The sequence below is a fragment of the Siniperca chuatsi genome, linkage group LG8 (genome assembly GCF_020085105.1).
Source record: "Siniperca chuatsi isolate FFG_IHB_CAS linkage group LG8, ASM2008510v1, whole genome shotgun sequence".
NCBI classification, from domain to species: domain Eukaryota; kingdom Metazoa; phylum Chordata; class Actinopteri; order Centrarchiformes; family Sinipercidae; genus Siniperca; species Siniperca chuatsi.
In genome coordinates this window covers 19,177,766-19,204,591 of record NC_058049.1, presented here as the reverse complement: position 1 = coordinate 19,204,591, position 26,826 = coordinate 19,177,766, and the positions used below count along the sequence as shown (strand labels likewise).

At 40.2% G+C, this 26,826-nt stretch overlaps 1 protein-coding gene across 6 annotated transcripts in view; it reads right to left on the bottom strand.

The window, feature by feature from the left end:
• The window catches only part of LOC122880427 (glutamate receptor 3), an 81,110-nt gene extending 69,650 nt beyond the window's left edge, over positions 1-11,460 (bottom strand). For 4 of the 6 annotated variants that reach the window (XR_006378932.1, XR_006378931.1, XM_044205553.1 and 1 more), the window contains exons 1-2: positions 11,195-11,460; positions 10,585-10,743 (exon numbers count right to left, since the gene is read on the bottom strand). Coding sequence is in view for 4 of the 6 variants with exons in the window: in XM_044205553.1 (XP_044061488.1) it covers positions 10,585-10,743; positions 11,195-11,273 (238 nt within the window). In the remaining 2 variants the exon portion in view is untranslated. The remainder of the gene's footprint in view (positions 1-10,584; positions 10,744-11,194) is intronic. The other 2 variants (XM_044205551.1, XM_044205550.1) reach the window with 1 other exon arrangement.
• Positions 11,461-26,826: the final 15,366 nt, after the last annotated feature.

The window sequence follows — 26,826 nt, the reverse complement described above, 5'->3', positions numbered from 1 at the left end:
ATGTTTTCTGGGTTATCCAGAGTAAAAGGAACACTCCAATAAAAGCATATAATAAAAGCATTGCTAGATACCACTAGCGGTAAGTGAGGGGCTAAACTGGCACTTTAAGATCTAGATTGTGTTATATATATTTTTTTAGCATTTTGTGCTAATCACATTCTTTGGTGGATTGTGAAAAGAACATAGCTGCTACACAACTTCTACAATAGGAAACTCCTCATGCAACAAGAGGCTTCATTACACCTAAATATTTAATTCAGTTACAGGGCGTCCTAGGGCTAAAAAGCTTTACTCTGAGACAAACCCCGGAAATTGGGAGTGAAATGTTCACTGACTTTTCACAAACTTCGTCCACTTGAGAGCAATTGCCAAACTTAAGCTTCTTTATGCATAAAAGACCCAAAGTCTATCCCCTTACAGCTTAGGGATGGGACTACAGCAGCAGCAGCACTACATTGGCCAAAAGGAAAATACATTGCACAACGTGTTGAGAAGAAAGCAAAAGAACTGATGAGACATCTCTGTGCTCTTGACAAATTAAAGAAAGGTATGTTATTCAATCTCACTGTCCATTTACACTAGAAAGAGTAAGGTGCTATTTCCCTTCAACCATTCACACATAGCCTATTGTACATTCCTTTATGGTATGTTAATTTCAAAATGGGCATCATGCTACTTTTGGCCACTGTCCACTTCACAGCCATTGTGGGTCTGCTATTGAATGTGTGCAGCTCATCTACAGAGGCGTATAAAACCTCACACATTCTCAGACAGCATATTCGGGACATTTAGCTTGTTTCAGTTCACTGTAGAAGACAGGTATGTGGAGAAATGAAGGAAGAGCTACAATGCACTTCCAATCCAGTTCACATCACACAGGAATGCATATACAAACACAGTAGTTGGTCATTTCACCTCTCCATCTTCAGTACTGTGCCTCTCTCCTCCACTATTCACTTTTCTCATAAACATAGCTAAGCCACTGAACTCTCCCAAGTCCTTTTTCATCATATTTTAGCACTGTCAGGGCTGCAAAGGGCACAGGCATCTGAGAGAAGCTTCCCATTGAGGCCTTTGGAAGGGATTCACTCCAAACGGCCTTTTCATTCTGCAGCTGCGATGGATTAGCTCTGTCATGCGTCCAGATGAGGTTTGCCTTCCTGATCTGCACGCCATGCTGGGGAAAATAAAGCCACACCACCAAGATAAAGACGGAAGGAAACATAAAATTAAGGGACAGGAATCGCGCCGGCAGCAACCCAATGGTCAATGATAGAACACTTCAATATTTCATCACACAGTCATGCATGGACACACAAACACGGACAGCGGCCTGGGAGCAACCGCCCACAGGTTTTATGTAGCCATGTGTGAAATGGCAAGAGCCGCACAACAGCACTCTCCAAATTAACCATTGGAGGGAAAAACAGAGGAGGGTCATGGTTGAGCGAGCACATCATGTTCACTTAATTCTCACTCACAGGGATAGTGAGCACTAAGGACAGGAAAAGCGCGATAAGAACCATGTAAAGTAAGACCACACCATTGCGTTACAGCGAAATGTTTTTCTCTTTTGCACCTATAATTGCATCTTATTAATATAAGTTGGACAAACTGGTTGACAGCAAAGGCAACTGCCTCTTTGACGACGGAGCAGCAGATGAGTCAAAGCACCTTGGAGCTTTATAGTCGCCTACAACCGAATAATTCCATGCATTTCATTCATGGCCATTATCATTCTGCTCTTTACAGCATTCATACAGATTTGATTAAACTCATGCATTCAATGTGAATCAGTGAACAATCAGAAATATATTGCTGCTTGTTATGGTGCCAACACAGATAAAGTGATTTGAGTGGCTTGGGTTTGCTCCTCCGGCAGCCAGAAGATATTTCTGTTTCAGTGTCATCAGCAGTTTATTCCATCACATCAACAGATCCTGATCTGACATTGCTGGGGTCTTCAATCTACAACTGCAATCACAGTTGCAGTAATTGTCTATAAATCCACCCTGTCTCCAGAGGTGTTGGTCTGTATTATGTCTTTCATTACATAAGATGTGTTTAATATTAACCACAGTGGCTATTCATGGCAAAGCATGTCTTATTTGCATCTCGGTATCACTGCAAGGAATATGCTAATATCTTTCTCTCTTCCTCCTCTCCTTCAGCCTGTATGCTAGAGTGCCCATACACTAGTTTCACAAGGTTATGATGCTTCAGTGGCCCGGCGACTGTGAACTGTCACAAGCAATCAGTTATGATGGAGCCCTTGTTTCTGCACAGACATGCAGCTTTGGCAGGGCTCTGCTAGCAACTGCCTCTTTTGAAACAGGCCAGAAACGTGCGGATCAATCTGCTCAGTCGGCAAGACGGAGAGCTGGAAGCCCTGTCGCACTGTGATCCAATATTTACTAGTTGGGAGAGTACATCGTGACACTCCCTGTTTATGTTTTGTATTCATCACAACACCGCCCTGATGTCCTCTTCATTTTTGACAGAAATTCTACTCCACCACACACACACACACACACACACACACACACACACACACACACACACACACACACACACACAGAGGGAAACCAAAACAATAAACATCTGATAACACAGTCCAAGTAGACCACCAAGATTAGACAGCACATAGGTGCCAATTAATGCTGGCTTCTCTCAAAAGTGTTTTCTTTCATAAGCTGTCTGACCTTGGTCAGGACAATGCAGTCAGCAGCTCCTATTGAGGAAGACTACAGAGTTCCCTCTTTTTCCTTTGGATGCAGTGAAGCCGGACCAATGCAGCAACTTCCGATGAGGCACAATGCGGATGTGCTATTCCAGCTCAAGTAGGAGATTACTGATTCAGTGATTATGGGTACTGTAGGGGAATCTAGTGAACAGCCAATAGCTAGCTGAGTGTGACTGCAACGGCTGCGGGAACATAGCTGTAATGGGCTTTGTGGGAGAGATTAAATATATATAAGGAGAGAGAGATAGAAGACAGAGAGGGGGAGTAAAAGTATAAAAAAATGCTGACTGCAATGTCAGAGATCTTCACGTGACAAATTTTGAAAATGCTCTTCCTTTCTTCTTTACCTACTCTGTCCCTGCCTTTTCACAACTGGTGCATGAGGGTAAATTGCATTTTCAAATGAAAAATAATCTGACAAATGACGTATCCCATTCTCGTTGAGAGGTTTTGCTCATTGAGAAAACAAAATGGAAAGCAGCCATCACATGGAACGGAGCTGCTGGCAGACATATCCCTGATGCACCTGAGATGAATAGTTCACAATAGCAGCTTGGCCCCTGTATATTTACCCTGTATACTTAAAATGCACCACATGTACAGGCTTTTATTTGTCATAAACAGTTTTTTCCTCACGCAGAGCACAGCGACGAATGTGTGTAAAGCACCACTAAGATTTTGCGTGTCTCCTCCTGTGTGGTCCCTCATAGCGTTTATCGCTGCTTTTTATACGGTCAGCCAGCTCCTCTTGTTCATCACAACGCAGCACTGATATCATCTTCAATAACAAAACACAGACTTAGCCTGTCATTGTTGACTTATAGTTCAGAAACCACCCTATTATTTGAACAGTGGTGAACAGATGTGCGGAGCATAGATGGGCTGTCATGTTACATCAAGTCTGCTGACGAGAAAGGGGGCTTGATCTATGCCTTGCATTTGTGGGTTTGCCATAAAGCTCACATATGGGTCAGTGTTGCACAAATTATTCTTAAACCTCTTCTTTGTTGTTAATGGTAACATCAGGGTTTTTATTGCGTTGTGGAAAATGTTTTGTCAACCAAATCTATTCAAGTGTTAAAGCTTCATGAGCAATCCCATATGTTCCTGATACATTTAAAGCATTTCTGGCAGTCTAAGAACTACTGCAGTATGCATTACATAAAGAGCATCAGTTATCATGTTAATACAGTACCATATACAGTAACTGTATGGTGGCAGTCCATTCATAATCATTTCACCTTAATCCTTCTTCTCACTTGCAATTGATCCCATTTGCCGCAGAAAACTGAGTAGATCGATAAAGGAAATCAATAAGAAATTCAAAGTCCCCACAGTAGGTCTGAACATACCACAAACAATTGATAACTGTCAGGGCTGGATAAATCTTTAAAAGTTCCAGTGTAAATCTATGATGTGATTTTATGATCTTCCAAATCAAAAATCTGTCCCTACACTATATGCTTTTTAAATTCCACAACTGGCCAAATTCCCAGTATTTGTAAATGATATATGGAGGTTTGAAGCTACCGCAGCAGCGAGGAAGGAAAGCTGTTGTTTTATCAAACAACATCTGCCAGCATCATTGATTCCAAGACAAATAACACCCCGACAGCAACACTTCTCCTCAGGTACTGGGTTTAAGAGGATCTTTTGATATTCTGATTAAAAATTCATTGTGTTGAATCTGCCTTGGAGTGTGTTCTATGTTTTTTATTCTGAATCTCATTACAGCTTCAGCTGTGTGCCTGACTTTAGAATGAATAAATAAATAAATAAAAATACAGCGGAGGGCATTTCATGGCCAGAAAATTAGGTCAAAATAATGTTCCCTTTGGAGGTTTGGCCTTTGGATTTTTTCCAGCCTTTTATGTGTTTGCTGTATGAAAAAGCCTTAACCTCATGTGACCACAGCAAACAGTACCAGTGATTGTAATCATGCCAGCAAGACTTCATGACAATTGTAGTATAATGTAGGATAAGTTATTAGTATTTCATCAGTACTAAATTTCAGCAAGACATGCAGTGTTTTGCTGTAATGTAGTAGCAATTACTGTCGCACAATTAATATTAGTTTTATGGAACATTTAACTGTTTAGTAGTAGTGTTCCTAAAAAAAATAATGATAATAACTCTGCCAGACATTTTTAAGCTTAAGTCAGATTATAACATGTGACAGTATCTGACAAAAACGCCACCCTTTCTCTGCCTCATCCTGTTCTCTCTGAACTATGCTGTCAGTCACCCCCTTCTGCTGACGTCCCGCTCCCCTCTCAGAGGCCTTGGCAGTTCCCAGAGCATGTAACCTCATCCAGAGCCGTTACTGTACCACTCATCTGATGGAAGCCCACATCCAGCAACCTCAACAGGCCTCTGAGACTGCCTGGCCTGCTGGCCTCGAAATCACACCGTTATGTTACTGTACGGTGGCTCATGTGTCTCTCAGAGCCTTTTGCACAGTCATGATGCTTATCAAATACACTCGATGCTCGTTTATTCTTTGCATTTGATGGAATTCCTAGCCTGCATATATTACTAAAAGTGTGCTAGCTCTTTGCACAAAGAGACACAGGGTGAGCCAACAATATTTTTTACCATGACCTTTACTTTTGGATGAACAATGAAGTGTGTCATGGGAGCTTTAGTGCAAAACAGCGAGATTTACTCAGTAACAAATGGGAAGAGGAAGACGGGATGTGTCTGTCTATGCATGTGTGAATGCATACGCCTACAGTGTCTGTGTGTGTGTGTCACTCGCATATGTGCACACACATGCATATGCACATGCCTGTGCATCCATAAACAAACAGCCTCCATCTGTGCCTCCACCACAGCTGGACTGTTATGGCATATCCCCATAGCCTCTCTCTCTCTCACATACACAACACTCACATACTATCTATATAAGAAAGCTCCAAAACATTCTTTAATCAAATTATTTTTCCTCTTGCTTTCTCTTACTGCAGTCTTTGCCTCTATCCTCCCACCACTCAGTTTCCCCTCTCTTTCCCAGCTTCCCCTGCCATGTTTTCCTGGTCACACCTTTCAAGCTGAGTTACAGCCTGCAAGGACAAGAAATGTGGCACTACTACAATCACCTGAGGAGCTTCTCTCGACCATAGTCTGTCTCTGTCAGGCCATGCGCTGCAAAAACATGTCTGCCTGTCGCTTTGTTTACCGTCCATTCACACACCACCACCACTGCCAACAGCCCCAAAAGCTATACACAACAATACATGCGAAGATTTGGTGAGGGCCCTTTCGTCTGTGCTTTAAAACATATGCCATTTGCCACATGTGCTCAGTCATAGTGTAGGCCGCCGGTGTAAAGAGACTGTTGGTGTTTCTGGGCAACATGAGCAGAGCTAGCACTCTCTGGGTGGGCGTAAAGGTCAGTGAGGAAGATGTTTTTAGGGATGTGTTGTGTCTTGACAAAAATTAGGCTTGTGCACTATGTTACTGAGCGTTTATGATAATCCTAATCAATGACGTTGATATCCCACATCCATGTAAATACAAGCATCTACTGGAGTTTTCTTCCTGACCGTTAAATGAAATGCCATGCGTCTTAATGGGCTCCACATTCTTTCTGATCCATATACTGTACCGACCACGACATAGCTCACACATTATCACCACAGATCATCCTGCATCATGTGGAATACAACATCCAGTCAGAATGCAGCACACAAATTATGTGCAATAATTCATTTTTCTGCAAATTACTGCAGACTGACAATCCAGCAGCAACAACCTCTAGCATCACACCATTCAACTGCTAGTCACTTGAAGCAGTGTTAAAAGAATAGGTTGACATTTAGGGAAATACACTTGTTTGCTTTCTTGCCAAGACATTGATACCCTTCTCATGTCTGTATGGTGAATATGAAGCTACAGCCAGCAGCAGGTTAGCTTAGTTTAGCATAAAGACTGGAAAAAGGGGAAACAGCTAGCCTGGCTCTGTCCAAAGGTAACAAAATACGCCTACCAGCACCTCCAAAGCTCAATAATTAACACATTATACTTTGTTTGTTTAATCTGTACAAAAACTGAAGTGTAAAAACAACAATTCATTGCTTTATGGGGGGTTACGTACTGAACTTATTCTCGGATGGGACCATTAACTTCCTGGAGTCTTGGCTGGTTGTTCTGGCCAAGACATAATCTGTACCATCCATTTTTTCTCAAATTGTTAGGAATCTTTACGATTCTGTTTTTTGTATGGATTAAAGAAATGAGATATAACTGCTGCTAATGCTGGTAGGCAGATTTACCTTTCTAGCCACTGTTCCCAGTCTGTGTGCTAGGCTAGGCTAACCAGATGCTGGCTCTAGCTTCATATATACCCTACAGATATGAGAGTGGTATTAAACGTCTCATCTAACTCTCGGCAAGAAAGCAAATTAGCATATTTCCCAAAATGTCAAACTACTCCTTTAATCTCTTCTTCTCTCCTTTTACAATAAGACCTATCGAACCTTACAGTCTCTCTGATGTTCTCTCTTGCCTTCAGAAATGACAAAAGCAATAACAGTGACTCTAGTTTTATCCTGTCTTTTTTCCATACTCTTGGAGAAAAGCAGTTTCGTCTACAATAGCTAACAGCGGTGGGAGAGGGTGGCTGAACGGTGCAGCCAAAGAAGCATCTGCTACTGCCAAGGTTTAAGGACCTGGAGGATTCAATAAAAGAGGGGTAGGCACATGTAAAAAGGCTGGCAGAGGGGACACAGACCATTAGCATAATGACAGAATGAGGAATGAGGAATAGGGAGATGAGATTCAAAAGCCAAGCATTGCAAAATTTGCCTTTAACAGGAATCAAGGCGAGTAATCTAATAAATAGCGTGGCAAGGAGAGGCAGAGGGGGGCTTGATGTTTTTTTCGCCTAAGGTAAAGGAAGAAGAAGAAGAAGAGTAAACAGGAGAGAAAAGGATGGCGGTGTCATTAAGTTGGCTAGCCGTGACCATCAGGAACATCAATGCTGTCTGCTCTGCTTTCTTCAAACTGGTACCCTTTGCTTTGAACTACTGCTGTCTTCTCTGTGAGCATACCTGACTCCTAGCTTCCACAGCTATTATGGACCCTGCACTGGTAATTACACATTTCAAAATTTCTGATGTCACTTCAAAGCAACAACAGTCTTGCCACCAAAGCACATACTAGTCCTCTGCAGTACAAAGCCAAGCCTCAAGGATTACTGAAGCCACACATTGTTTTGCTGCCGGTCACTTATTCAATTAATAGCATAAGGCTTTAAACTGACTTGAAAGAAATTGTTCAGACACAAGACTGTGCCTTCATCATACCTAAGGATTTCCATATTTTGTTTCTAAAAAGCAAAACAAAACTCCTGCAAGTTTAACCTGAATTACTACTTGCACGTTCTCTTGTTCCTCTGCCTCTATTATATTACTTTTAAAAGGATGTACAGCAAATGAGATGGAGTGATCTACACGATCTAGTCAGAGTAGAGGGCTTTGGCAGTATCTGTCCCAGAGTAAAGAGGGAATGCACACTAAAGCTAAACAACATCAGCTTCACGAAAAAAGGAGTCCGAATGAAACAAATCAAATGCTGTCATTTCAACGACTCTGCAAGGCCTCAGGCAACCAGATCTCATCTTGATCAAAGCAATGAAGCTTGCCTCAAAATAGATTTACTCCCCAAAAACCTGCATAAATGCCACTTTTATAAAATCTTAGTTCAGACTGTCCGATCACAAAATAGTATTTGTATTGCTAACAAAAGGTCTGAGTCATCCACACAGGGCTATTGATGACAAAGGAAATTTGAATGTCCACTAAATAATTGTGACAGGTTGCAGAACAAACAACAGTGCTGACAAATCTAAAACTCAGAACACAGGAGGTCTTCACTCACCAGAGGCAAAGCCTCAAAGGCCTGGAAGTCAGCAGATAAGTGATATTTAATAACCGTCATCTCTGTTTTGTTCACTACATTGGTAGAGACAATCTGAGGTGCTTGTGGACTGTTGTGAGCTCAGCATGAGCTGTCTGCGGTTTGCGAGCTCAGCTTGACGAGAGTCTCAGGGCACTACCTTGAAAGAAGCCTCAGATCATACATTACACAAATCAGATTTGAAAGAAAACTGCATCTCGGACTGTTTTAAGGGCAGAGCCTTTGCTCAAAGTTTGTTGATTATTTTACAATTAAGCCGAGGACTTTTGGTGTGTTAAGTATAAAACTTCTTCCTGTATAATGTAGTAGGCTAAACATTCAGCACATAAGGGAATTTTCAAGTAGAGCAGATGATTAATATGCACATCAAAGCAAAAGAGATGCTCTCACCAAACATTATAATGATATTTGACAATCGCTCTCCTATTTTTGCATCACTGAACGATACATTTCTTTCAAGCATTGGTGTCTTTGCATCATTAAAAGCTCATAGTTTTCTTGTATCTGAAGTTCAAGGCAGTCCTGAGACAGTGCTCTTGATGGAGATGCTAAGACGTGGCAGCAAGAAACAAGAAACGGGGCCACGGCTCCCACAGGAACCCCTTCCTCTCACTAAAGCTCTGTCTGCCCCTGCATTTAATTAGATTCTGATATCAAGCCTTTTTCTCCTATGCTTCCCTTCCTCTTCAACGTGCATGAAATTGCATGGCACTATCTATTATTTATTCACTCTCATGTGCTTATTGTTTCTTATGGATGCCTTTGTTAGAGCACTTGCAGCTTTGCCTGTGATATGACTCTCTGCTTCATCTCCCTCACTGCTCAGACCCACCTCCTCTGCAGGTCTGAGCCCAAGTCATTTGCTGCCGTTGGTTGGGAGGCTATGGATTTTTTCCCCCCTTTCACCCAATGACAGCACGGTGAGGTGCTATGAGGGCTGGGTGCTAATGAGCTGACTCTGCAATGCTGGGGGAGATGCTCTGTAACACAGGGGGAGTCAGAGGACGGAGCAGGAGGGAGATGCTCTGGCACAAGGAGAGTCAGAGGGGCCATTATGAACTGGACCACACCAGTCAGAAAGAGCAGTGTGTCTCCGATGTCGGCCATTCAGCCAAACTGAACTCATCATTTAAAATGACATCACAAAAGGGCATTCTCGACTCTATTTCTTCCCCTTCTGTCCACTCTGTTTCTGCTGATTTCAAGAAAGTGCAGCCAAAGGGGGTATAGAAAAAAAGAGGCTATTTATTGGATCAGCACTGCACCAGTTGCACCATGGGATGGACCATGACCACATAATAGGAGGAACCATAGATAGGCATGAAAAAAAAATCAAGTTGTATATAATAGATACTATACCAATTTATAGCCTTTCTTCTTGAAGAGTGAATCATTTATGTGATGAAAATCAAAGACATAAAACACTGCTTCCATCCAACACATGAACTGAGTGCTCCAGCGCTGAGTCCTTGACACAGGGTTTGTGTAACTGCCTGTGTTTTTCTTCTCAATGCCAGTATGTATAAAGCATGTTGGCAGAGGAACTTACTTTATAATGTGGAATAAGGTAATGTATTTATATTATAATATAATTATTTATATCATCGAGGCAGACACAAATGCTGTAAATGTGGCAACAGTACTGTGGTTTCCAACCATAGCTAGGCTACTGTCTGTAAAAATAAATATACTTTTTATGTATATGTATGCAAGAAAATGATGTAGGATAAACATTGGAAGAACACTGTGTACATTACGAATAATCTGTATTTGTAAAGTGAGAGAGTGGAGTGAGATGAGCTTGACTGCTTCCCCGGGGTTGAGATGCAGCTCCATACTGTATCTGAGTTTGACATAAATAATTCTGCGTGGACAGTGAGTGGTGGAGAATCTGGACATGACTGAGAGAGAGGTACACTTACACGCATGGGTGACTGAAAAGCTGTTGGACGACTCGAGGTTGTCGACATTGTAGTTGAGGTGGAAAGGCTTTTCAGTGGTGTTTTGGTTGGTGTTGTAGAGTTGGACAGCGAACCTGAACGCGCTGTGCTCCTGCACCGTGGAACGCATGAACAGTCCCCCTTAAAGAGATGAAAACCAAGATCAGACAACGCTTTCACAGTCGCATTAGTCTAGTGTCACTTTTGGACCTCATTTTACTCAGTGAGGGAGGATTCTATAGGCTACGTCCCATTGTGATATAAAGGAGGCTGATTGTTATTTGTAACTATCCTGCATCTGTCTGTAACTCTTCAGATCGTGCTGGGGAACTGACCGTCCCCCGTCTTCCTTATTATACACTTAATTCATGATTACAATCACACAGTCATCACTAGATGTGGTTTAATCCAACTAGTTTTCCAGAATCAGCGGCTTTAAGCGTGCAACATCTGTAAAATCAAGTTCTCTCGCCTATCATTGCGCAGAGCTCCGCGCTCCGTACAGGTCTTTCCGGTATAAAATTGCAATCAAGCGTTTTATTAGTCCACACAAACCACAATCTGCAGTCTTTTAACACAGCAAAACACTTACCGATATTAATCTGATTGGGAAATCCTGCGAATGATCTGTCAGAGAGCCACAGCAGAAACAAAACCACGCGCTGTGCCATTTTCTCCGACCTATCTGTTCAACTCCTTAAAAGGGTCTGTCTAAGCAAATTCATATGTTCTGGATGAAAGCCGGGCGCGATGGAAATCCAGTGGATAGATGGTGGTCGCTCACAGTGCACCAATTAGGTTCATTGAGGTGCAGCCCAGCTGCAGAGCATTTTTTTGCAACTAAGCGAGGGGGAGAGAGAGAGAAAGAGAGAAAGGAGGGGTGGGCTGCTGGGGAGGGGGGGAGAAGCTGATCTGAACTCCGATTGGACCCGTCGGGCCAATGTTGGTCAAACTTGATCTGACGTTACATTAAAACGCGTCAGCGCCGCTAGATACGACGTCTTGGAATAAGCGCTGCACATGCCAATATTATCATTCTGTTGGCCCAATCAACAGAAACACTGCAATCTCAGGTGGCTAATGACTCTGAACAGCCTGGCCACTTCCAGCTGCTGCGTATGTCCTGAACCCGCGGAGAGGCGGACATGGAGAACTGCGGTTATTTTCCACTGTGGGAACACGTCTGAAAAGTTTGTGTCCACGAGTGTCCGTGTTGTATCTCTTTCATTCATTCTGCAGTCTTACACTACACATGTTTATCTCCTGCGTGGCAGAGAAAAGAATAATGTGTTTAAGGTTAGAAAGAGGTAACGCTATAAGTGATTATAAGATGAGAAGTTAGAAATAATGCCTGGACACCCACATGCATTACACACACACACACACACACGCACGCACGCACACATGCACGTGTAAATGCGGGCGGAGGGACACAGAGTCAATAGAACTGTCTATGGTCCTGAAACTGATCATTAAAAGGCTGAAAGTGACTTAACAAAAGATTATAAACATATAAAACACACATTTAGCTTTCTTTGGAGGTTTGGCCATAATCTGATGTCAGTGAAATCTGCATCTCATTTTATTTACTTTAAGTTTTACTCTGTCTCTAATGAAACATCTATCATTCCTGTGATTCTGCCTAAGAGAGAACAATTAAGGGATTACTGGTCCATTTATCACCCTCAGCAAAGCGCTTTGAAAATTCAGTTTTTAATTGCATTGCAAATGACTAAGGCTTCGGCTATTGATACTGCAGTGCACTGAGGTTCATTTAACATGTGTGTCTTGTTTTAAACTTTTAAGCTTAAAAGACAGTGTGCAGTGACACTGTGTAACCTGATCTTAAAGGAAAATGAATGACTGCTAACTATAAGAGCCAGTATAAGAGCCAGAAAATTATTAATATCTGAGAAATAAGGGTGATGAGTTGGATCATTTTTCACATTTATATTATTATATTATATTACACAAGTGTAACTGGGCTCATGTATGTGAAGGCGTGCTGTTACTCATTTATGTCAATCAAGTAATAATGTGGTATGTCCCAGTCACCAGAGGGGGAGATTTCCTGTCCAAACAGGGTCAAAGTTGATCTCTATTTCCACAGTTCACCTCACCGGCTCTCTGGGGATGACATCACATTGATTTTCTAGTCTCCACAGCTTCTGTGTCAGAGTCGCAGGACACCGATGACTGAAGTCATAATGACCAATGTCAAAGTGTGACCCGTTGACTTCTCTGATCTGCCATTTGACAAATTCTCATCACATCACACCTGAATCTGAAACGTCGATGACTATTTAATGGAAATAAGAGGCCACCTGTGATGTTGGTTTTCTAAAATGTACAAAACAATTAATTGAAAGAACACCAAAGGAGCCGTTTAATTGGTAATTTACAGCGCATGCTGGTTCTCACTGTGAACTGGGCTAATCATGTATCATTTCAAACAAAACCCATAAAGAAAAAAACATTATTCGCTACAAGGGAGCCAGAGTAGTTGAGATAAGGCTTGATATAATTGATATTAAATGGTGATGATTCTGCTGCATTACTTGCAATTAGGACATTTTGGCCATGCTGCGTTATCCACTAGGCTCAACCTCTGCAGGAATTCAATTTTATGAAAAAAAAAAAAATTCACAGGTACGATTTATATGAAACAAATAATGATATGATATGCCTTTTTGGATTTGAAAACTCTCACAGGAATGTTACTCGAGCAGGCAAAATGAAAAGACTGAAAAATAGATGAAAAGATGTTGCCTTTTATCTCATGATGATGATGATTCACAGGCTATAGCTCTGAGCAGTGCAAACCTCACCAGCAAGAATTATGCATTTGCTCCCTGCCTTCGCTTCCTAACAGGATGAAATCTTCATCTTTGCCTCTTTGAGGATATGTGAGCAAATAAGTTAGAAACTATAACATTTATTAATGAGACAGTTTCTGTCTCTATGGGAGTCTCGGGGCCACGTGGGTGTAATTATTTTTAGGTTTGATTTGCTCATGATTACTGGATAATTATTGCATCTTGACAGAACAAGCTTATGTTGTTTTCTCGTGATCACAAAATAATGATTTAATACAAACTGTCTTCTTGTGAATCACCTACAGTCAGTAGGTGGAGGGAAAGTTTTGCCACAGCTTGCCTGATGACAGTGATCCCCAACCTTTCACTGTCACTGATTATGATATCAATATTTGAGAGCTGGCTTATTCTATAATGATATATTGGCTCATAATTATTTCTTTACATAAACACGAAATATTTTTTATAAAAATCCTTTAAATTTGGTTATTAAAGAATTGTGACCGTAGTGTGCACTGAGCTGGCCATTCTACTGGTCAGTCCCTTCTGGTGGACAAATCAAGTAATGGTGAGGTGGTGACTCTTGAAGCAATGTCTAATTGTGACCTGACAGTAAAGATCATTGGCGTTAACGTGAATGTGAGTTTGAAAGTGAACGCGAGGGCGCACCACTAGCTTAATGGTTACAGCACATACCACATAACTGACATTTGCTGTCTCTCTCTTCACTGTGGGGTTTTTAGTGGCCTAAGGAAGTGAAGGTATCCAGGATTTCGCAAGAAAAAGGGCAAAAATTGGAGAAGTAGTGTATGAAATAAACATCGTTTTGTGTAACAGACTGTTTTTTTTCACACACACATCTGTCTTGTCCAGGTGCTGAGTCCAAAACCTGTGCAGTGATTTCTAGTTCCCAAGGATTCGCAACACTGTAGAATGCTTCCATTAAACCATTGTTACAGTTAGAAAAAGTACAGTTTGAGCCCACATTGGCTCGTCATCGGGTACAGTGGTATCAATCAAACGAGACAGTGCTGTGAGTCCAAGGGAAGCAAAAAGCCCATATTACTGCTCAAAATTAACATTGGTGGGCACTCGTGCGGTGCAGAGTAACAATACTCGCCCACCACTGCAGCGTTCAGCTTAAATCCGTGGCTCCAGTGTTTCCATGAAACCCAATTCCTTGTAGCCGTACTGGTGACTCCTACTGGTCGGTCAGGACGTCTGTGTGGAGTTGGGTTAAGATCTGCAGGAGATTCTTTGAAGCTCTGCATGTGCGACACCCTCCTGGTGAAAGCCCTTGCTGTCAGGTGAAAAGAAGCAGCTGGTGACTCCGTTTGTATCGGAGGAAGCACATGGCTGTCTACACCCTCCCTAGGAGAGCAGTGGGTGTTACCACGGCAGGTTCTGCGATACATGGGGATTTGGCCTTTACAAATTGGGAAAAGGTGGGGGGATGCCAAAAAGAAACCCAACAAATAAAAAAACATCAGCAGATAAAACTATTAGAGCCGACTGCAGCTGCAACTGACCAAAACGTCCCTGTCACATCCATAAAATATTCACTACAAGTGGTCATTAATAGTTGGTTACAATATAGTGACCCTAGATTAGACATGGAGACTGTTAACAACATCAGAATCTTCACCTTTTTTTATCTAAAGATTATGTGAAAGCAGTTTTGGTCATTAGGTTATGAAATAATTATTTAATTATCGCAAGAAAACAAAGCGTGTTATGTAGAGATAATAAAATAATTCTTCTGTGATCAATAGAAAACCAAACATGAACATAATTGATTGGTCCATCCTGCTCATGTCATACCGTTGTGAGACAAGAACAAAACTGGCTCAGTATGACACATCTGCTCTAACTCTCAGCGTGCATGATCAGAGGCTTGGCATCCAGTGGCTTGCAGATACAGAACCAGGTGTTTGGATAAATTCTTAAATCTGCTGCAGATTACCTTGGAGCTTCAATCTAACTGGTTGCAAAGCATCAAGGCCATACGTTTTAAATTTACAATGATGACTTCAATTTGGCAACACTCATTTTCTGCAAAAATTGTCTGTATATCAGAGAAAATTGCTTTTCATGTCAAAGATTTTAACACTTAACAGCTTGAAAATTTCAATATTTTTCTGACTTGCAATGTATGATCACGACTGGTCACATCATATTTTGTTTTCTTTGCTCACATATGACTTGACTTACCTTTCAATCTCTATTTTTCCTACCATTTACTGCACTGCCTCACATCAATCCTACACTGCTGAGGAACTAAATTCAGTAATCATAGAAATGGGTTCCTCTGGTGAAAGATACATAATGAGAGGGGGTGAATTAGTATTGTAGGAAGGATGCAGTTAAACAAGCATTATGCAGCTCAAACTCAATGATTTCGAGAGCTATTCCAAGAGCCCATCAGTCTTGGCCAGATGTTGGAGGCTGATAAGAGACTATGCTCTCAAGGAGCTCTTCTTTATTCTGTCAGTGCCTCTTCCCATGAAAGAGATTCCGGGAAGGCAATGGCCTAAGGAGATAGAGAAGCACTTGCCATTGTGGTGTGAGTGTCACACAGATGTAAAGAAACAACAAATCTAGTTGAATAAAACATTCTGTGCAAACACTGCACAATGTGGAAATCCCATTTGCTTAACAACGTGTAAAAAAAATAAACAAATCTCCAGTGGGATAAAACTGTGTCAAGTGGCAGAACATTGTGATGGAAAAGATGTTCGGGAGGAATCACTGTGAACTCCCCATGAGGAAAATGAAAACGCATCATGTAGTGTAAGATAAATTACGTGACATAGTTCAAGGGATGAGGAAAAAGTGCCTACCCCGATTTCTCCATTTGAATGCCACTGTGTGCTGCGTCACAAACCCATCACGCGCTTTGGCTCCCCAGCAAACAGTCTTTGGCCTGAGTGTGACAGAGGCGGTGTTATCAGCTGCACAGGCTGACACACTTCACTCTCTTGCCTCGGGCTTTGCGGAGTCAGAGAACCATGTGACCACAGCAGTCAGCGCAGCGTGGCAGGAAGACATCTTCACCACATGAGGTTTGCGCTACATGGAATAGGCCGTCTGCACTTAACACACAAATATGTGCTGGACAAACATGTTCATGCACATGTGCAAAAGGTAAATGGCAGGGCGTTTCAGGTTAATCAGTGCATATGTGTGGGTGGTCAGAAGGTTACATGTGGTCTAGTGCTTCAATGATTAGTTGATTACAACAGAAAAATTATGGACACTTAATGCGATAACTGATTAAACAGTGAAGTCATTTAAGAAGCACAAATGCCAAAAAAAGCTAAAAATGCTAGTTTTAAGCAAACTTGAGGGTTTGCTGATTTTCTCTTCTTTACATCATTTTAAATTAACATCTTTGGGGTTTGCATTATTAGTTGGGCAAAAAATCAATGCCTCAATGTGCATTAGAATTTTTCTTTACTATTACTATTTTTGACTATTTAAAGATTAAATGATTATTGATTAATAAAAAAATCAGTTGATTAATCAGTAACAACAAAATATATATATTTTTTGCAGCCCTAATGTGGTCACTGTAGTGGACCAGGCATGCTTGTACATATACTGTAAGTCCGGAGCTAACAGGATAAAAACTGATTCTCAAATCCTGTGTGATAATGTAAATATGCAACCATTTTCCAAAGTACAAACAGAGCTACCTACAGTATAATAGCTATGGCTAAAGGAACATGTCAAATCCCACTTGTCTACTACTGGCTGAGTTTCAGATGCCTTCATTATATCCCAGGCTTGCTTTTTCTGCTTAATGCCCTCTGCACAGCAAAGGTATAAACAAAAAAAACAAAAAAACAACACCAACCACATCACAGCTCTGACTCAGGTTAGGTTTCAGTGACCCCGTCATTTTAGACCTCCAAAAGGGAATGACAAAGGTTCAATAGTGGAGGCAAGTTATGGTGGAGAGAATAAAGAAATGAATTGCAGCCAAGAAAATACTAAAAACAATCCCTTAGAAGCAGCAGCAGCAGTGGTAACAACAATCGCAGCCTGTTACTTTCCCTTCCCCCATGGCCTCTGTTGCCATTTTGCAGTAATAGGAGATGGGTGTTGTTCACTGCCTGCGTGCCTAATTGAGAGGAAAACAAACTGGTTGCTACAGATAATGGGAAAGGTGAGGCAAAATACCATTAATAGCCAGTGATCCTTTTTAATAATTACCAGTGTCCACTGTGTCACGTTACCAGCACTGTTCCTGTGATTGATGTTCCAGCTATTATGGATGTTAAGATAAACCTGCTAATGCAAAGAGAAATCAATCTTACATATTATAACGTACGATAGATATTCTCTGTGAGTAAATTCTACAGTTTGGTGATTTAACAACACTGTTATAAAAGGTTTTGTGTAGGCTGAACAGCAAACATGATGAGCAGCACTAAGCGTACATGTTCATAAATTGTGGCAAATGATAACCACAGGCATATTAGAAAAAGCAAGGAAAATATTTATCTTGACATAACAGACAGGTTTTCAGGCACATTTACTACATGATATTAACCTAAAGGTTGTCCCTTATTCTTTGATCTCCAACATACAGGGATGCATGAAATCAGCATTCAAGGTCAAGCATGTTATAGGAGCACATGATAAACGATAAACATTCTGTAGATAGTTTATGCCATACTTCTTAATAATGCACTCCACATCTCTGCAGTTATAATGAAACATTCAGTAGGTGGGAGTATGAATATTGCATGTCATTAATGGATCGAAGAATCAAGAGGTCAGGAGGTGATGTACACTTTATTTTGAGTGTGTGTGTCAGTGTATGTCTGTGCTGTTATGTTTGTGTGTCTGTCTGTACGTGTGTTCCAGTGTTGTTTGTCAGGAGAGAGGCTCCTGCTGTTTGTTAGTCCCTCACAGACTGTAATGCTTCAGTTATCCCATTGTTAGCCAGTTCTACTGTACCTGCAATTAAATTTCCAAAGTCAGAGAAGCTTAACTAATTACTCCCAGCAAATGCCCCCTTTTTCCAATGCAAATAACACCGAAATATGCTCTAATAGTGCAGGAAGCCATAACATGGGCTTGGTGAATCTCACACTGTCAATCAATACGAAATTGGATTTGCAACATAATGTTATGTCAGCTATTTGTGCGCATTCATTTGACAGATAAAACTATAATCAAGCTAATGCAATGCTCTCAACAGAATAGTTTAGCAGTGCAAGTTGAAATTAAGCCACTTTTTCCTTTTTGCCTGACTGAACAGAACCAACCAACAAGTCTCAACGGCAACATTTCTCATGTATGATACTGACGAGTGCTTGACAAGGCCAAGACCAGGCAGCCTGTCTGCGTGCGAATGAGAGTGAAGCATTTTTCAAAATACAAATCACCCTGGAATATGAAGTTTAATGGAAATGTCCCCAGTTTTGATGCATATTAGCATATTCTCATGTAGTGTGCTGTCAGTGGCAGCAGCGGGTGGCGGTGGAGAGGCTTCTGTGTTTGTTCAGTTCGGCAGACAACTCATGCAATAATTATATCAGGACATCTGCAAGGCCAGCGCCGGCCAATAAACACCACCTGCGGAATACAAGGCCTTCAAAACCATCTCTGCATGCTTGTGGGACTCTGTAAAATACTGTAGCAGAGCCGAAGCTGGAGCCATCTCAGAAAGGTTTCCATTAGCAACGACTCATACAAGATAAAAGAATGTGAAAGAAAAAAGATAGGAACAACCAAAACAACAAACATAGCCTTAACACATCCACAATGTGCATTATTCTCTCTTTTAGTGTTACTCTTAGCAAACGTTTGACAGCACTAGTCATTTATTCCGTGTATTAAGATTTTATGTAAAGATAGATCAGCAACGGGTAATATAGGTGAGCAGTAGAGCTGATGATAATGGTTCTATTGACAAAACACAAAACAAACTTGCCACAAAGCGCTTTAAGGAGCAAATAAAAGTCAGTAGCAACATATTGCGTTAGGTTTAAGCAGTGTTCCCATCTCTAGTGTTAATGGCATAAGGGTTGCCTCACTGCATACATTGTGTGAATTATATATTAAGTCAGGCTGCAGATGCACAGGAGTGCATTATTTACTGATGCCAGCAGAGGAACCGTAGATGCTCTACTGTATGCATATACAGCATACACCTGACAGCTGGAGGGGTTATTCTATAAGCACTAAGTGTTCATAAAGATTACGAATACTGCTTGCAGTTTAACTGATAGCCACAGAGCTGCCATGGCAAGTATGCATGCTGTGGTTTGTAGTTTTTTTATTAAAATGATCTACTTGCAATATTATAATAATAACTGTTATTAAAAATAGCTCAATTAAATTGACATCATAAGCTCAACACTGACCGTGTTAAAACAAGATTTCTTTGCCACAATTTCTGTGTTATTTTTAACATCCTGCGCTTGTGACATTTCTATGGCATGTTACAGTTTATCACATTTCTCACATCACTTTTCCTGAACACCATATTCCTCTTAGAGTCATTAAATTTTCACATATTTTCTCTTTTTCTTCTAGAGATAAAGTGCACTAGATGTGTCATCCGTGTGATCCAATTCACTCTGGCAGAAGCCTTTATTGCTCGGCTATGTTTACTCTGCATGTACAGTATGTCCTTGCAAAATAACCCATATTTATTTCCATTTATTTTGACCAGTGGTGGAGCTGTGGCAACACTGGCAATAAAACAGCTCATTTATTTGCCACGAAAGCTGATGATTACTAAAGACAGCTAGAGTGGTGACAACAAAGGCGGAGGAAATCCAGAGAAGATAGAGCTAGATTGATCGGCCTCAGCAAACAAATGGCCCTGTCACAGAGGGGAATAGTTAGACTTTATCCTCTACTGCCCGTCTAGTAAACCCAGATTTTTGTTTAATGTTATGTTAGAAATACAGTAAAGCACCATATTGAGCACAAATCTTATATTACATATTTCCTACGTTCTTAAAAAGTCTGGACAGGTGGTTGTTATACAGGGCCACAGACAGGTCAGTCCAGCTCAGCGGGAGTTCTGCTTTAAAAGGGGTTCCCAAGAACATATCTGAACTATAACAAATTGCTCTGAGCTGTAAGATTCATCACTGTCAGACCTTCTTTTTTGCCACACTTCTATAGGTCATCATGAGCCCCCTAAAACAGAAATTTTCTGAGAATATGGCACACTTATTTTAAAACCTTTTCACCTGACATTTTAAAAGGTTAAGCTACCTGGAAAGGGCAAACTAATTAAGTAATTTCTTCTCAAAGAGAAAAATATCAGCTAATCACTGTGGAGACAGATTTCACAAATATTATATCATCATTTAGAAACACTTTAGAGGAAGCATCTGCAGCATGTCGGATTGAAGATACAGTAGTAGATGGAGGAAATACTGTAATATTAGCCAAAAGTGTGTTTGTTTTTTACAGTTTACTATTAGAAATCCAATTCCATGAAACTGTTTTTTGTATAAGTTAATCATGTTGTGTCACTCAAGAATTGATCATGACTAGAATTTAAAGATCCATAATTTGCTAAAGCCCTCCCCCGAACAGCAATTGTCCCATCATATCTTAATAACCTTAACTAGGCACAGCAGGCCTGCCAAACTTTAGATTTCTACACATGTTGAGCCGTGTGCAGTACAGTGGTAAGAGTGATACTCTGTGTATAAAGAGTTTGGATGGTGGTGTCTTTTATTTTTACCCTCTCCAAAACCAAAAATGCAAAAGCAAAAGTTTAAGGCATATGTTTTTGTGCTCTTACATAAGCTACAAATATTAGCATGTCCAGCTAATTACTAACTACAGAAGTAACCCAGCATTATTTCCAAGGCCACTGAGGCCATTTCATACTTACTTACTTTGATGGAAAATTGATGGAAACTGACTAGAGATGAAAAACCTACTTTTGTCTGCCTTTGTCTGAAATCAAGGACCCATTGTTTTGAAAATTAATAAGAATTTAGAGTTGTAAATCTGCTACTGTTATCATTGTAAACTGCATACAGTGTCTATACTGTATATCATTCCTACAGCTTCAAAGGATCTAATTGGAGTGGTAAGATCTTACATAATAATCACATCACTGATAAAACACCCCCACAATGCAGTTAAGTGACAGGTTCAAGAGGCACGTGCAGCTTATTTCTCAGATAACACACACACACACGTAACAGAATTATAACATTAAACTATATGTATATTTTCATGTTGTTTCTCTCTTGGTGAATCAGGGAGAGAGTCAGCGCCTGTGCAGTTTCTGCTCAATTGAAGATAAATTGTGATTTTCCAGAAGTGGGGCTCTTGTTGCTGTCTGGACGTGAGCAACACTGACCAGCTGCAGATATAGTGATTTACCAGGATCCTCATGTATGGACATATTGATATTTTCACCAAGACATTATGTCCAAGCCTTTGCACAAAAGAATGCATTAGCGTGATTAGGATCAGTGCAGGGGCGATAATGCTCGGTGTAGTATGTGATTTCAGATTTGACACAGCGGGTTATGATATAAGACTGTATCCTCGTAGAAAAGGTTTCAGTCGTAGTCATCTGGACACTGTTTTCAGAATCAAGACGTTTCGGCTCCCATCCGGAAGTCATTCTCAATTGTGAAAAAATTGGACGGGAACTGGAAATTTAAGCTAATCTGAGTTACATAAACCCTGCCCTCAGGAGGGAATCTGCCTGAGTATCTGTTAATAGCTAGTTTCACCTGAAACTGACCTAATAGTTTCAAGATGGCCCAGTGATCAGTAATCTGGCTGCATCTACTTCATCGCTGTTAAGTGCCTGTTTAGCATGTGATAGGCGTGACCAAGGTGTTAATACACTCTGATAGACTTTGGGCAGATTAAATCTCAGACCACCATTTCTGTTCAAAGAGGGGTTCTCTTTCTTCACAAAAATGGCTTCCTTGACGCCCCGTTCAAACCAACTCTTCTCTCTACTATGACTAAGACTAAGACTGTATCCTATCAGAGAGGATGGAATGGATGGATGAGACCAGTGGACTAATGCAGAGTGACACTCGCTCTCTCAGCGACTCCCCTAATGGCCCTCAGATAGACGTACAAAACTGGGTGGTGTGAAGGACACAGGGTTACAGGTTTATTCAATCACTTCTCTATCTAGTCAAATGTATTCTATAATTGTAGCGTTCACATTTAGATACCAGTGATACAACATCCTATTATTTTAAATAAACACATTCTTCATGCAGCTATGGGCAAAGTTTGTATTTTTATCTTTGTTTGGTGTGTGAGAATTTATAGGAAGGTTAGGGTTTTGTATGAGAAAGAAAAATCTCAGTGTGTTATTTTGAGCATTTCACACACATACAAAAAAAAAAAACTCAAAAAAACAAAACACTGAACTACAGTACATAACTGTAACAAAAGTGCAAGTCAGTGTTTAGCCAGCAAGTGACAGTATTCATTTGTCACCTTGCAGACTGCTGGTGGTTGACTATTTGGAGCACAGGAGTAGAGGTTATGTGTGGTTGCCTGTGTGTGTTTTGTGTGTCTTTCCAGGGAAAAGTGCTGGTGGCAGAGATGCTACGGACAAAAACACTATTCTGCAGGAACACTCAGTGGTTGGAAATAAAGAATCGGATGCTCTTACCAGTGGCCCTGTCATTTTATAAGTGATCAAATTCAAAAGTCACTGACTGACAACAATCATATATGTTTATCATAATATTACTATATACACTGTAGGCATCTTGCTTCTTTTTGCTTCAATTTTTTGTTGTTTTTGTTTGTCTAGTTTTAATAGTTGTGTTGTATCAAGGGGTAAACAGACACCATCACAGAGATTTCATCTGCCTTGCTGTACAGTATTAAGACATTATATAATCTGCCCATGCAGTGGCCCCTGAGCACCATCGAGGCTGCTGCTGCTGCAACTTCAGAGTGGGCACCTGCCTGCAGAAAATGTCCTGGAACTGAAAGCAGACAGTTTTTGCTCAGCTTAGCCTTCTGATGTTGTCGAGAGACACTGGGAAGGCTGCAGGCTGAGTGAATGGTAGCTGTACTCAGTACAGACATTCATGTTTCCGAGTTTTAGCAAGTTTTCTGAAGAAATAAACAAGTGTGTACTTTTTCTCCTCAACGTTTCAATATTAATTTTACTACTAAGTTTTTCATTTCATTAGTAGATGGGTTTTCTGTGTATTCCCACTCAGCAGTGAGACACACAGAATCAGAATCAGAAATACTTTATTGATCCCCGAGGGGAAAATCTTTTGTTACAGCTGCTCACTATCACGTCAATGCACACTTGAGAATAGAGGAATAGAAGTACTAAGCAAAATATAATACGCTATAATACAGGTAAGATAAATTAAGTACAAAGTGGATATAGGTATAAAAGCTAAAATAAGTTTAAGTACCAAAGTGGATTTAGAGGTTGATAAGTATGTACGGTATAATACAATGTAATAATATTTACTTATACTTATTAAGATGATTATGAGACGGTGGATATTGCACAGCAGTAATTGAAGTATGAATAAATATCAATAAATAGGGAATTTTAAACTGAAAACAGAGTATATTGCACAGGAGTATTAAACAGAGAATGTTGCACAATTATTTCAAGTATTGCAGTGGCGTGAATGATCCAATGTCCAGTTTAGTGACTTAGGGTTATATAGACTAACATATGCACTGCTGCAATAAAAGAATACAGACATCATCACATCACAGATAAAGTTATGCAACATGCAATATGATTACATTGTAAATTTCAAACTAGATCTGCACTTGCACAGTACATCTTAAAGGGGTAAACACAATACAACACTGATGATTTTTCACGGAAGACATTTTGACATGTTACAGTAGGAAAAGAACAGGTGTAAATAATAAAATGAGCAATGGCTGAATTGCATTTAGCTGCTTCAGTTTCAGGGTCCTGGTATTGTGCAGGCTGGCTCACTGTCACACTGTCATGGCTTACTAGGACACTTGAATAGAACTGAGCCATTGTTAATATTATTGCTAATGCCTGTGCTTTTCCTGCTATGACAAGTCAAAATGTCTGCTATGAAAAGGGTTTATTCTGCATCAATGCAACTTTGATAAATCAAGATAAAACAACAGACTGGTGTTACTATGTTGGGAAAAACTTCTCAGAGCTGGACCATAGTATGTACACAGTTTATACATTATGAAACTACATGAAACTTGGCAAAGGCAAGTCTGAAAGGCATAAAGGCCTACAGTGTGGTCAGGCTTTTATAATCATAACCTGTGTCACAGTTCTACCTTGTTTAGTTTGTTTGTTGGTTTTCTAGACTGAAACACACCAATGCTTACAACACAAACTACTGCAGCTGTTCTGTTAATCCATAAATGGATACTACGCAATGAACACTTTTAGAGCTGCAATGATTAGTCGATTAATCGACTAGTCGATCAATCAACAGAAAATTGACCTACAACTATTTTAATAAATTGACTAATCGTAGAAAAGTGTGAATTTGCTGCTTTTCTTGGTCTTACATTATAGTAAATTGAATACTATTGAGATTTGGACTGTTGGTCGGACAAAACAAGACATCTGATGAAGTCACGTTCTGCTCTAAGACATTGTGATAGGCATTTTTCAGTGTTTTCTGATGTTTTATTAACCATATTATCGATTGATTGAGAAAAATAATTGGTAGATTAATCGATAATGTAAATAAACCTTAGTTGCAGCCCTAAACACTATAAATATGCCTTGCGGCATTCATGTCAAACTAAACATTGGATCCCCTTTGAGACATAAGTCTCAAGTTAATGTCACAAGTGATGAAGAGAGGATTCTGATTAGGGGTGGGTGATACGGCCCTAAAATATTATCACGATATTTCAGGCAATTTCTGCAATAACGATGTTCTTGACGATATGACTAAATTATTTCTTATTTCACCATTTTAACTCTACTTAATTCTCCACCTAATTGTAGTATTTACTCACAAACTACTTTAATCTGCTCACCTTGTTTTTCCCCACACACACACCAGCTTGCCCTGCCTCTTTCTATTTCTCTTTCTCCCTGTATGCCTTGACTTTCTTCGTCAGCGGAGTGTTTTATAAAGTCACCCAAAAAACACAACTTGCATTTTGGACTTTTTCACCTACAATTCCGTTTTCACAGCAGCTTGCTGAGCCGCTTGTGGAGGAGGCTTGTTGTTGATGACATCGCCTATCAAAACGATAGAAACCAACATGGCGCCGAATGACATCAGCACAAACAGGTGCACATACAAGCTTTTACTAAACAACGGTAGGAGACTCTCTCTCTCTGTGTTTCTCTACAGAGCATGTGCGATTGTCAGTTGCCCGCACGGGAGGGGTAGAGCGAAGGGAGATAGCCCACTAGTTAATCGATCGCAAATGGCACCATTAATATACCTGGGTGGCCTGATAAAGTAAAGACTATGTGTGGGAAACACTGCTTGATCTTTTGTAACCAAACCACTTCCACACTACTGAAGTCACTCCCCTTTTTGGAACCAATTCTTCCACCGTGGAGCGGCACAACACCGGTAGCAATGTTACTTTCGCTTTCAGCCATGCTTGTTGTTGCTGTGCATAAGGGTACAATGTCATTACGTCAACAAGACGGAATGTTGCCATTATCACGATATGATTTTTTTTATCACATTAAAAATTATATCGGTATTATCCTAAACGATATGATATGGCGCAGCCCTAATTCTGATCCTTTACTTCAGTACAATTAGTAATACCACCATGTAAAAATACCCCATTACAAGTAAAGGTCTGCATTCAAAATTATACTTAAGCACAGAAGTAGTATAAAAAGTAAAAGCAGCCATTATTCAGAATGGTCCCTAATATTATATATATATATATATATATATATATATATATATGTGTGTGTGTGTGTGTTAGCTTATATTATTGATGCATTAACATGTAAGCAGCATTTTAATGTAGTAGCTGATGGTGGTGAAAGCCATTTCAGTAGTTTAATTTATATCAATGCATCATATTTTATAAGCTGATCACATGTTTTGTATGTAAAGTCTTAAAGCTATAGTTATAAATGTAGTTGAGTAAAAATTACATTTTTCCTCTCAAATGTATTAGAGTAGAAGTATAAAGTAGTAGAAAATGGAAATAGTTGCTGCTAATATTTCCTAATGAAAGAATAAAAGATGTGGACAACTGTGTGTTTTATTTGCCCCTTTACACAAAAAGCTACTTCAGAGCTGCCAGTGGTTGAGGGGCTGCAGGAAACAATCAGATTCCATCAGTTCCGCAGCCACTATTCTCAACAAATCCAACCAACACAGTATAATCAAAAATATGTTTGTATTTGCTGTTTAAATGTTGATGTTGTTTACGTGGTTCTTGCTAATAAGTAATTTGTATT